This window comes from Clupea harengus, chromosome 23, assembly GCF_900700415.2.
Source record: "Clupea harengus chromosome 23, Ch_v2.0.2, whole genome shotgun sequence".
Taxonomy (NCBI): domain Eukaryota; kingdom Metazoa; phylum Chordata; class Actinopteri; order Clupeiformes; family Clupeidae; genus Clupea; species Clupea harengus.
In genome coordinates this window covers 4,570,589-4,583,258 of record NC_045174.1, presented here as the reverse complement: position 1 = coordinate 4,583,258, position 12,670 = coordinate 4,570,589, and the positions used below count along the sequence as shown (strand labels likewise).

The 12,670-nt window shown below is 39.3% G+C and overlaps 1 protein-coding gene across 5 annotated transcripts; it reads left to right on the top strand.

Moving 5' to 3' along the window:
- The first annotated feature begins 1,029 nt into the window (after nucleotides 1–1,029).
- On the top strand, nucleotides 1,030–11,474 carry luc7l (LUC7-like (S. cerevisiae)). Of its 5 annotated transcripts, none has more exons than XM_031561037.2 (11): nucleotides 1,030–1,266; nucleotides 2,804–2,874; nucleotides 4,198–4,292; nucleotides 4,748–4,846; nucleotides 4,955–5,065; nucleotides 5,162–5,305; nucleotides 5,423–5,599; nucleotides 7,389–7,477; nucleotides 7,674–7,703; nucleotides 9,987–10,121; nucleotides 10,372–11,474. In XM_031561037.2, exons 2-11 carry the CDS (start codon nucleotides 2,817–2,819, stop codon nucleotides 10,562–10,564), a joined length of 1,131 nt encoding a protein of 376 aa, XP_031416897.1. In that variant the 5' UTR covers nucleotides 1,030–1,266; nucleotides 2,804–2,816; the 3' UTR covers nucleotides 10,565–11,474. The 5 variants fall into 5 exon arrangements, with proteins under 5 accessions (XP_031416897.1, XP_012686503.1, XP_031416898.1 ...); XM_031561038.2 differs by having other exon boundaries at nucleotides 1,201–1,266; nucleotides 2,804–3,462; XM_031561039.1 differs by lacking the exon at nucleotides 1,030–1,266 and adding an exon at nucleotides 3,185–3,462.
- The last annotated feature ends 1,196 nt before the right edge of the window (nucleotides 11,475–12,670 follow it).

Below are 12,670 nucleotides of genomic sequence, written 5' to 3'. Positions count from 1 at the left end.
TCATGTTCATTCACTTTTCATGAATATAGATAATAAATAAAACAGCCAGGACTGTAAGTATAAGGGTTTAAGAAAAAGCTCATTTATAACTATATGTTTTGAGCTGCCTCGTAAAATGACTGGTACTTGGTGGCTAGCCATGAGTTATTACAGCAGCCTAGATAATATCAGCTGCTGTAAACTATATTTTTACCCCAGTAAGGGTACGTACAACATGTCAAATTTACTCATCAACTAAAACTATTTTTACCATTACTCTTCAAGATGGTTGTATAACATTGTACCATGATACTTTGATTAATTTCTTTAAAGACCTAAACAGTTCATACCACTAAACCACTCTTTATTTTTCAAACAGTCGCTCATTGGGCAATACCAGACAATGGCGTAAGGGGATAAACAATGTGTCAGTCCTATGTGCCAAGTGCAGAAGATTGAAAGGTTTAGACAGTTTTAGCCACTAAAACTCGCTACAAAACAGAATGTGTCAAAGTATAATAACCTGTTTTCAAACTGATCGGTCAATGAGCTATGACTTCTCATGGCAGGTTCTCAATCTAGAAAGCCTATATTTGTTGTCTTTTAATATGCTCGTTTTTGTTGTAAACGAATTTCAGATGAAAGTTGAACTTTATATGATTTAAGCAAGGATTCTACATTGTTTGGACTACTTTATAATATAGCCTACGGGACTAAATATAATCTGAAATCTACAAAAAAAATACTTTTTTGTTTTAAGTTTGCTTTTGCCCAAAGCGACTACAAAACATTTGATAAAATAGCAAATGTAATGTTATATAATAACAACACTTTTGTTTTAAATGTATAACATAGTGTTCATCGGATACATTTGCTTTGATACATTCAGCTACAAAATGGGATTCATTGTTTGGGAGAGGAAAATAATAAGTCCCGTAAAAATGAATTTATAAACTTGCTTCCTTGGGAGCAGCAGCCAGCTGCTCGAAATGATACAAAAACGCGCAGCGAGCAGTGATTGGCCTACGTTACCTTACGTCACGTCCGTCTTGTTCTTCCTCTGAAGAGAAGAGAGCAAGAGGGCCATTACAGTGAGGCGACGCCTGTGAGGGAGACATTTGTCCACGGTTGAAGACATTTTCTGCATATGATCCATCCACGTCAAGACTGATATATATAAGTATATAGGGATCTGTCTGTGTGAGGACTGCGATCAAGTGACCGCGATGTCGGCCCAGGCTCAAATGAGAGCGTTGCTCGACCAGTTAATGGGCACTGCGAGGGATGGTGAGTAGTCTGCGAACGATAGCTAACAAGCTACCGTTAGCTGGCTTCATGTAATAGCTGGCTTCATCTAATAGCTGGCTAAACTGTCATTTTGAAACTATGTAACTTAACGTTATTGCCTTTGATGATATTTCAGGTTCACATATTCCTTTTAACGTGGAAGTTTTGCATATTACTCTTGGGTACCCTCTTGTTATTGCCTGGTTTAATGTTTGTATCCAGACACAGTTATGTTAGCTAACATTAACTAGCTAGGCTATGTGCTAAAGTTAAGTAACGACAGTTAGCTGCCTAGCTCGTTTGTTTACTGAGAGTGGGTTGCAATGCCTATTGGCCACAACTAGTCACCATTTAGAAAATGTATTGTTCACGCTGCAACCATGTTAGGTCCTGCAATCGAATCTTGATTAGAAGATCGGCATTAGTTAATGAGATGGCATGAACAGTTTTTAGTAGGTTAATGTTAGCCAGTCGTATTAGAGGCTGGCTAACCATTAGCGGTGTCGTGCTAGCTGTTTTGAGAATGCAGTAGGTTTTTTTCATTGACTAATGTTATCCTGTTAGGCTACTCGATTCGATATGTTGGCCTATAGAATAACTGTATTTTGTAGGCGATTTCTATTCTGTTACCACGACATCGGCGTGGGATTATAGATAATGGACAGCTTTCAGTTTTGTTGCATTGGAGGCTTTATAGTTTTAACATGCGAGCCAGTCAGTGCTGAATGTGAACTGTGCCTCCTAAGAGTCAATTTGCATGTTTGTGATTACTAAGTAAAGTAGCTATTTGTGCTGGGCGGTAATAAACTGTGTTTTCCAAACATGCTGTCTGAATACCGTTTCTCTATGTTAGTGAGAATTTTACTCTCCAAATATGACAGCCTGAAGAGAAGCCATATTGTCAGACTAGATACTTATTTTTCAATCTCGTGAATTGAATCTTAGTCAAATTAGGTAAATAATCTGCAATTTACGTCACGTCAGACAGGAAATGTTTTAAGTGGAAAATAGTCTGATCTGTATATTAGTGTAATCCTTGTTGTCTGTTAATAAATACATAGTTGGTCTTACTCGGCACCAATATTGGTATTGGTTTTATGTCTACACCTTTAGTATTAGTAGTTATAAGGTACTTGAACCTGAAATATTTGAGCTTCATGCAGTTACTTTGTAACTACCTTTTGAAAATACTTTTTTTCATGTCTGGAACTTGTGTAGTGGATGCAAACATTAACGTGGTCAGAGGTGTTAAAAGGAGGAGACTGACATGGTTTATAAAATATCTTGAGGCCTCAAGATGTGGTTTGGTCATGAATGTTAAAGTTCATAGCCAGTGCACAGGGTTCAGTACAAACTATCTAGAAGATGACTGCCTTGGGACATCTTTCTCTCTTTTTAATGTTGTCTGCGCACACCTGCCTAGTTAAGTTTAATTTGATTTGCTGTGTGAATGCTGACAGTCGATTGAATTGAAATGCTTCCCGTACATGTCTCGTACAAATTGAACAATTGTGGCCCCTTTATTTTATTTATTAAGGTTCAGTGTATCTATGCCAGCCTACATCAATCTGCAAGGGAGTTGCAGAAAAGCCTCATGTTCATCGAGCCGTGAGTCACAAATGATTTTTAAAGCTGTTATGAATATCCAAACAGTACTTTTGTTTACCACAAGTAATTTGCCATTATCACAGTCAACAACTGGTAAACCTAAAACAAGAAAAAGGGAGGAACCTTTAAGAAGAAGGATGGATAAGAGTATGGTTGCATACGAACTCTGGAGACCTCCATTAAAAAAAAAAAAAAACAAGACAAAACAGACAGATCTTTTTCTCCGTCGAGCGTTGTCTCTCTGACTGTTGTGTATCACTCACTGCAGGTGTGGGGAAGAACTCTTATCCCCATTTATACTTTTCAACAGCGGGTTTAAAATCACTTCGCTGGGCTGTAGAAGAAGCTGATGGGTACAGTATAAGTGGAAGCTCGCAGTGTGTATACAACTAACATTTTTATTTCTTTTTCCTATACCTATTATTATTATTATTATTATTATTATTATTACGACTATTTAAATGTCTTCTTTTTGTATGAAAGGGGTTCTTTATGGTAAACTTGCCACCTCAACTCTACACCTGTTGAGATTGCTAGAGGCCATGGAGCAGCTGCCATAGGGACCCATGTCCTAAATGGACAGAGTGAGTGAGTGTGAGAGTCATAAGACAAAGGTAGCACCCCTCCCCTCTCCATGTTACCGTCAGTCTGTAGTTTCACAGAACAGGTTCACTTGTTCTGTGTCCAACCTGCAGCCATTTTAGCGCAATTTTTGTGCACATTTCTACACGCTTGGCCAGCCTACGAGAACTTGCAAACAGACCAGTGAACCAGACTAGAGCCACTGTGGCTGTCAAAGTGGACTTAATTGTTCTTGTATCCCAACACCCATGTAGTTGTACTAACACAATGAAGTTCAGCTTTATGTTTGACACCCCAGCAGAGACCCTCTACTATACCTAGGCCATCATGTGTCATCCATTCAATTACCAGCCAGGCTTCGGCCATATAGATTTATGAACATGTATGCACGCACACACACATGATCTCACAAATAGGCACATTTCTCTATCGGTCTGCATCTGCCCCATCCCCATCCTGGTACACTCAGTCCCTATGTAGGAGATTTGTTCTAGTGTCGTAAGTAGCCTCTGTATGCTCTCTATTGACCAGCAGCTACTCCCCTGAACTAAAATGAAGGGAGCTCCAATCCTATGGTCCCCTCCAGGGACAGTCAGACGCCTTGGGACCCAATCTGCTTGGCAGTATTCTGGCTGCTGAATGAAACTACGGTGTGAGAGTGAGTGAGCGAGCGAGCATAAGTGTTGAGTGTGTGGACGTGTGTTCTGACTCGTAGTATGTCTTCCTCCTATGCTGTTGCAGGTGATGAGACGCGTCAGCGGGTTAAATTCTCAGACGAGCGTGTGTGCAAGAGTCACCTGCTGAACTGCTGTCCACATGACATACTCTCTGGAACCGTGAGTGTCTTCATTTGATTTGGGATGAGTGACCCCTCTGCTGATTTATTTTGGATTCCATCATCTCATTGTCTTTCCCCTAGATATGTATGTAATGCCTAAACCCCAAGTGTATAAATGTACATGATGGCTATTTCCAGGCCTTTTCACAGTTTAGCTGTACATTTACCGGTATAAGATCATGGCTCCATTTCTGACCATGCACCAATGTGGCGTAAAGCGACAAGGTGTGGAATTTTACGCTTTTAATGCTATAGTTTGGTAGCTAGTTTTTATAACATCTTGAAATTCATCTCTGTGGTACACCATGGTTGTGAAAGGGGAGCTAAATGCAATTTGCTAGTCTTCGCTTAATAAATCCTTACTGTCACTTACATTAGCTTACAACTACATTGGTACCAACTAAAAGTTGCCTTGAATAGAGATTGAGATTTTTGTCTTGTTGTCTTTTACAGCGTATGGATTTGGGAGAATGTTCAAAAATCCATGACCTTGCCCTGCGTGCAGATTATGAGATTGCCTCCAAGGACCGCGACTTGTTTTTTGAACTTGACGTGAGTATGGTCAATATGGTTGACACAAGTATACAGTGTATGGTTAACCCTTTCATTGTATTGATGTGAAATGTTGAGGCCATTATTAAGTGTGATGTTGTCCATTAGGCTGTGGATCACCTGGAGTCATTCATCGCAGACTGCGACCGCAGGACTGAATTGGCCAAGAAGAGGCTGGCAGAGACACAGGAGGAGATCAGTGCTGAGGGAGCTGCCAAGGTGAGTGTTGGTCATCCGTTTTAGGCTGTATCCACTTGTTATTTTTTTCCCTCCCCCCGAAAAGTATAATAACTTGTGTGGTTGTGTTTCTTATAGGCAGAGAAGGTTCATGAGCTGAATGAGGAGATTGGGAAACTACTTGCGAAGGCGGAGCAGCTGGGTGCCGAGGGCAACGTAGATGAAGCGCAGAAAGTGCTACAGGAAGTGGAGCAAGTGCGAATCAAAAAAAAGGATGCAGAGGTGAGAAGACACGTCCGCCCTCACACAGACATAACATTTTACAACCCTAGAATAATATGAGAAGTACTTTCTCATTGCAGTTTAAATTAATATTCATACTCTCTCCCAACCCTTCAGGAAGAATACAGGAACTCCATGCCAGCTTCTAGCTTCCAGCAGCAGAAGTTGCGGGTGTGTGAGGTGTGCTCGGCCTATCTGGGTCTTCATGACAACGACCGTCGTCTTGCCGACCACTTTGGAGGGAAGCTGCACTTGGGCTTCATCCAGATTCGAGACAAACTGGAGGCGCTGAAGGTATGGTGGCTGGTTGGAGCACAGAGTAGATCATGTTTCAGGCTGTGAATAAGTCTGTGCCAAAGTGGGACACTTGAAACCAGCAGTAAATCTAACAACCATCTCATTAATCAACTCCCCTAAGACTCTTCGCAGCGGGCACGTGTCTTGACAATGGTCCTGTAGTCTCCTTGTGTTCTGTTGTTGAAAATGACCATGAAGCAATCAGAGCTGCATGTATATACTAAAGGTTGATACCGTGTTTAACTTCACATCAGCGCTGATCAGGGGCTGGCACAAGTGTTGAACAAACTCTTACAAAGATGATATCTTACAAAGATGATAACATTGTGGTGGTTCAGCCAAATTCTGTCACATTCATACAACTGGTTAAAAAGTGTTTTCATAGATTTAGGGGCTAAAACTGAATAAAAAAAATCTAAAGCAGGCACTGAATGCACAAAATGAAGAGACCCGTATGCCTGGTGTTTCATATAATTATACTTTAAATGAAATGCTAATAAAATTATCACATTAACGTGGCTTGTCGTATAAATAATTTATGTGATTGACATTCACAAAAATTCATAACGGAGATATCTTAACTGCGTCAATTACCGGCACGCGTCAATTATAGGACACTTTCAGCGTTGTCGTGTTTACATTCACTCTCGTGAGTGACTATGGAAAGAAACGTAAGCTCCCACAAAAATATGGCATTTAAGCTTTACTTTTGAAAAAAATGTACTCTGTAGAACTAATTTAAACTTGTGAAATAGTGTTGTACTTTTGCGTGTAGAACACTTAGTGTGGAACACTTAGCGGCGCAACGAATATTTCATTTCGTCTTAAAGTTGTACTGTCAGATTTATTCTCTCCAGATGAAGTTTGACTGTGATTTTAAACTGTCATTTCAAATGCTAAAAACAGCTAGCATGATGTAATGTAAGTACGGATGCTTACAGAGACCAAATCTGATTACTCTGGTCGTTTAGACCTATGTCAATATGAAAGGCACTTTTTGAGAAATTGGGCGGGAGAATAACGCGATTTGGTGAGGAAGGTCGCCTTCCGTAGTTGCGTTTACAGTTTAACTTAAACAAAGTTGAATTAGATTAAAGTGTTGTATTTCCACGAACAAAAGTACAATTACAATACCGTTATAATAAATGTCTTCATTTTTAATACATAACATACATAATCATGCCATGTTTGTTTTGTGCATGTTTAAGTGAATAGACTGCACTGAATCAGGTCAAAGAAAGCCCACAAATAACCCAAATTAAACAAAAATAACACTTGTTAGATTAACATTTGCTTGTCAAAACATATTGTGACAGTCATTTGTACAGAAATTAGACCGGTATATGTCGAAGCAGGAGGAAAGCATATTATTATCTCGAAAACCAACACTAAGTGGAACAAAGTGGGAGTGTCCTATAATTGACGCAGGCGAAAACGTACTCATGTAACGTGTCACCGTAAACATTAATAGAAATGTTTAGAAATACGTTTTCTTGCGGTGTTAAACGAGTCGTGCAAATTAAAAAGGACAAATATCTCTCTCGAAAAGCATAAGTTTGGCTAACCTTATACATAACGTGAATCTATAAATAGACTTAGCATATCGATTTTTCAACAAACTGTCCGATAACTGACGCATCTACGCTAGGCTCCATATTAATGCCATCTGCTCCCATCATCCTTGTGTAGGAGCTACGTGTGTGCTCTGCTTCATTTTTGGTTCCATTGTTGAGTGTACACCCAGAGCCTGTGTTATATTTGTAAGATGGATTTCATGTTTCTGCAGAAAACGGTCGTGCTGAAGCAGGAGCTGAGGAACCAGGAGAGACTGAAGAGGAGAGAAGAGCGGGAACGTGAAGAGAGAGAGAAGAAGAAGTAAGGAAACAACATGTTCCAACAATGGAAGAAAATGGAATTGCTGAAACGCATAATGTCCAATTTGAGTTCTGTAGACAGTCCTGCAGACACGCTAAACCTCCATGAAGAATTGATGGCTAGTTAGAGTAAGAATTCTAAGTATGCCTTCTGTCAACTTTGAATCATGTGCTGACTAGATTGTCTTGTTTTATAGGACCAAATCACATAGCCGTGAACGCAAAAGGTGAGTTTGTGTGTGTGTTTTTCCAGTATGGCTTATGATGTCAGACATGTTTCATTCAGATGTGGGTTCTCTAATGTAGTGTTTTAATGTATATGTTAGAGCAGCACAGAAGTTCACAGTTCATTTGGTTGTATGTTTTTCCTATCTCTCTATGCTTACACAACCGTTGACCTAATGAACCATTTTTAAGGGCTCTGAGATGCTGTTCATTTACTAAAAACTATAACACACATATCATAGGCCATAATCCAGTTATAATGCTGCAGTTAAACATTCAGAACCATTAAATATAATTGCTGTCAGTAACTTTGTTTAATTTAAGAAACAATGAATAATTGTCTTTGAACACTAGGATCAATTTTTCCATGTTTACAAAGAATTATCAATAAGTACTTAATAGTTAATTTTGTTTTCAGAAATGTCCAATGTCTTTTGTACATCTAAGGCTTATTAAGTAGCTACATAGTATGATGTGCATTCCTACTAGATTACTGCCACAAACAAAATACAAGATGCATGTTGCTTTGCCTTGTTATAGTCACAAATTAAACAGATTTCCTTAAATCCAAAACCTGTTCCCATTTTAAAAATGGATTTGGATAACATGCCAGTTTTGCAGTAATTGTGGAGGCACTCATGAATTTAAGCTCAATTATTTTATTTAACTATTTTCTTTCTCAAATTATTGTTGGTCAACTTTTAAAGTTGCTATATGTTAGAATTTACATTATTTAATAAATGGCTACGCACTCTTTTGCCCAGATATCTACTAATGTTAGCATTCTATCAAGCTAGAGCCACACTGTTCTCTTTTGTAATACCACTTTGTACCTCAAAAGGCGCTAGTGAGTTACTGTGGCAAAAACAGCAAGGCAAAGCAATCCGCTGTTATGGGCATAATGGTTTTTTCCATTTGAACTGGGAAGTAAGATTTTCCAAGCTTTGCAGACAGAAGTGTCAACTGGAATGCCCCCTAAAGTGATATTTCTGTCAGAAATTGTGCAATTTTGCTAAAATCCCATTTCGGTCTAAATGAATAACCGTTTAAGTGTTCGTTCATTCATGGAGAAACGGAACCCTCCGATTTTTCACACTACAAAGAGCATCAATCCAGTGCCGAATTGAATTTGCAAACACACCCCAAGCAAGCATGTCTATCCTGTAGTTGGTAGCCACAAGTAACTCAGTAGCAAGCCCATGGGTTAACATTAATGGTTAGACTGTCGTCTAGCTCAAAAGATCGAGTGAAGATTTACACAGGTCTCTTTGCTTCGACTAAGTTAATGTAACATAATTATTAGTGCTGTCAAACGATTAAAATATTTAATCGCGATTAATCGCATTTATGTCAGTTAACTCAAAATTAATCGCGATTAATCACACATTTTTATGTGTGTTTATGTGTCCCTTCGTTTATTTATTTTTTCCATCATTTTATTTTTATTTTAATGCCCTTATCAACATGGAAAAGTGGATTGGCTTGCTTTATGCAAATGTTTTATTTTATTTAAAATTTTATGTTTTATTTTTTATTTTATTTAAAACCAACAGGGCGGTATAAAATTATAAAGTGCACATTTCAGGTAAACAAGGACTCAGCCTATAGTGCAGTTAAACCATGGCTTAATATTTTCTTTTTTTCAAGTTTGCTGGGAACATAGCAGTCAGGCCTCTTATTTCAGAAACAATGAACCGTAACAGTTAGGTTACCAGTAACAGGTAAACCTACTACTTCTTTGCTTTCAGCCAGCTGCCTGTTGACATTTTCAGACAACAGTGAAGCACGCTTCTTTTGCACAACACAACTTTTAAAAGTAAACTTTCCATTCAGAAGCTTTTTATCATCCATTTCGCCGTATCGCGCTCACCATTCACTCAAACGTAACGTTAGCCTACTACACAGTTTGCGAGGCCAAAAAGAACGTTAACGCCGTTAATAACGCGTTAAACTGACAGCACTAATAATTATCAATCGATGTTGATGGAGACAGTAATGGAAGCCTAGATATCCTTTGATCGTATTATTGTTTTCATGCTGCAAGTAGCCTTTTGCCTTCATCACCTTGACCAAACTTTTTGGTTGCTTCTGCAAAGGGAGAGGAGATAGGTGTGCACAAATGTATTAATATACTCTCAATCTGCTTAAAATGGGCAGGATTAAATAATAATGAGTTTGCAAGCCAAGAGCTAGCCAGGCTTTTATTTATATATTCACACACACTACCTTTCTATGTCTTGCAGAAAAGAACCTGTAGTTTTAATTGCGGTTTTCTTGTACTACAGGTCCCGTTCCCGGGAGAAGCGTAGGAGACATTCTAGATCAGCGTCCCGTGAGAAGCGCCGATCCCGTTCACGTTCTCGAGACCGTGAGCGCCGGCGGCGGCACAGGAGCCGATCCAGGTCTCATCACCGTCACAAGTAAGTAACGCACTGTAGCAGGTTCTCTGGGTCTCTAGTCTTGCTCTTACGAGCCCAAAGCACTGCATTTCAAGTGTTTACCATTTCTTAAGTGTTTCTGCATTACCCAAGACCCAAGTCAAGTCAAATGTATTTATAAAGCACATTTAAAAACCAGTGCTGTAAATGCTGTACAATTAAAGGATCTTAGTCATCAAGCAGGTGAATTTAGTTTAAAAAAAAAATGTTCTTGTTTTTCCTACTGTCTCAGGTCATCTCGGGACCAGGATCGTGAGCGCTCTTCTCGTGACCGGTCCTCCCGTGATCGCTCCTCCCATGACCCATCGTCCCGCGATAGGTCACGTGACCGTGATCGGAGACGGGGCTCATCTGAGCATCATCACCAGGACAGCATGAACGGGAAGATGGACCGCCGTGATGACAGAGAAGCTGGCGAGATCTGAGTTAGTGGAACAACACTCGCAAATACTACCATGGATTACAACCCCCGCCCCCACAGACGCACACACACACACACACACACACACACACACACACACACACACACACACACACACACACACACACACACACACACACGCATGCACAGAGCCCTACAGCCACTGTGCACCCAAACCTGCTAATCATATACTTATCTAATACCTTTTTCCTGCTCCTTTAATGCTGCCTTTTATTTCCCGCATATTATACTGACCTACAACAATATGGGTGTACGTGGGTCTAATTTCTCAGATTTCCAACCTCCAACCCTCAACCCCCCTCAGTTCTCTGGACATCAGTTATGAGGACAAAAACAGGATGTTGTTTGAAATTGATGAGATTTGGCATTTCAATTCAAGGCCATCTTCCTTTTACACAACATTTACATTTCAAGTTTTCACCCTGTCGCACAGATTCCTTAAGTATTGGACCTAAAACCACTTTCGTCCTGTTAAGTTGTTGGTTTTTTGTTTGTTTGTTTGTTTGTTTGTTCGTCCCCGTCCCCTTCATCCCTCAAACTAAATATGAATGACTAGTTTTAAAATACCTGGGGAACTTCTTTGAGTTTATTTCTGGAAGGACCACATCTGTTTTTGTTTTCTGTGTGTAATGTCCATTGGGATGTAGAGTACTCCTCTGTTTCTCTTTGCTTTTTGCTGTAATGTTTATGGATATCCTGCCAGTACCAGTGACGCTGGGTCACACGAGTGTATCATAGTCTCTGTAGGCTTACGATGAAGCAAAAAAAATACATATGTATGACCGCATTCATGATAGCATATGGAAGATTACATTTCCTGGTTTCATTTTTTTTAACTAAACAAAACATTATGATTCCTGTTCAAAATAATTAAATTACTTTGTGAATGGAAACTGGTAGTTCTGTCATATTTTCAGGTTTTTTTTGTCCTGCAAAGGAATAAAGATATGCTGAGTGTGTAGATGTCTGTCTACAATGGTTAAGTTCAGAAAGAGTACAGAATAACTTCACTTATCCAAGGCTTTTTAAAGGAACATCTAAAAGGTAAAGCCTCCTAGTATGGAGTGGGCTTGGTGGTGAATCCTATGAAGATGACCCCTGTTCCAATACAACGCAAGTGGTACTTTTTTTTTTTTTTATCAGAATATTGGATATTTTCCTCTGCATTGTCCTTGTTCCTTCCAAGTGGGGGATTTTATTTTGAGAGAGACGTAGTACACACTTAAATGTGTTCTTTGAGCCTTAAACTAAATATGTAGCCTGGATACCAGACGAACTTAGCACCGCCACACAATTTATCAGCTGGCCCCGATGGTCTACGGCAGGGGTGCCCAATGCGTCGATCGCAAAACTTATGGTGGTAGATCGTGTCATTTAAAAAAAAAAAAATTTAAAATTATAATAATTATGAATAATGAAGGAAGCAATAAATCCGATTATTATCCAAACCCTTGAGAGCTGTTGCCATGGAGATTTACTTTCCATGGAGAGTTACTTTCTGTTTGAAGATAAGGTAGCAGCGAGTGTTGAAGAATGGATGACTTGAAATTGGATGACTTTAAATTAATATATGAAATTGAACAACATCAATAACTTTACGGATAAAATAAATAAACAAGGATAGCAAAACAGATTGATACGCATAGAATGAGAACTGCAGAAACGCAGGCAGGACGTCAGATGACGAGACAGATCACAGTGACACAGGCTGTTTTTTCCCCTCATGTGAAGGCTGAGGTCCTTCTGTAATGCCAACAGGTGCACTGTGTTGTGGATAAGTTTTGTAGTCCTGTTAATCTTTTGTTTAGCATATTGGCAAGGTTATTTATTTTTGTTCTTGATGAATGAATATTTGTTTATTAATCAGTTATTATTCAACAAATAACTCTATGATTACAAAGAGGAAAATTCGCAACAAACACCTAAAAACACAGCAACTTTCATCTGAACTTTTTGCTAAAGCTCCCTCGAAATCAAGAATTTTAGGCCGCAACCATCTCAAATAATGTCACCAATATCACCATGATTCCTTTAAATGTCTGTGTCGGTGCCCCCCCCCCTTTTTTAGCCATGCATAGTCTCTATTTAT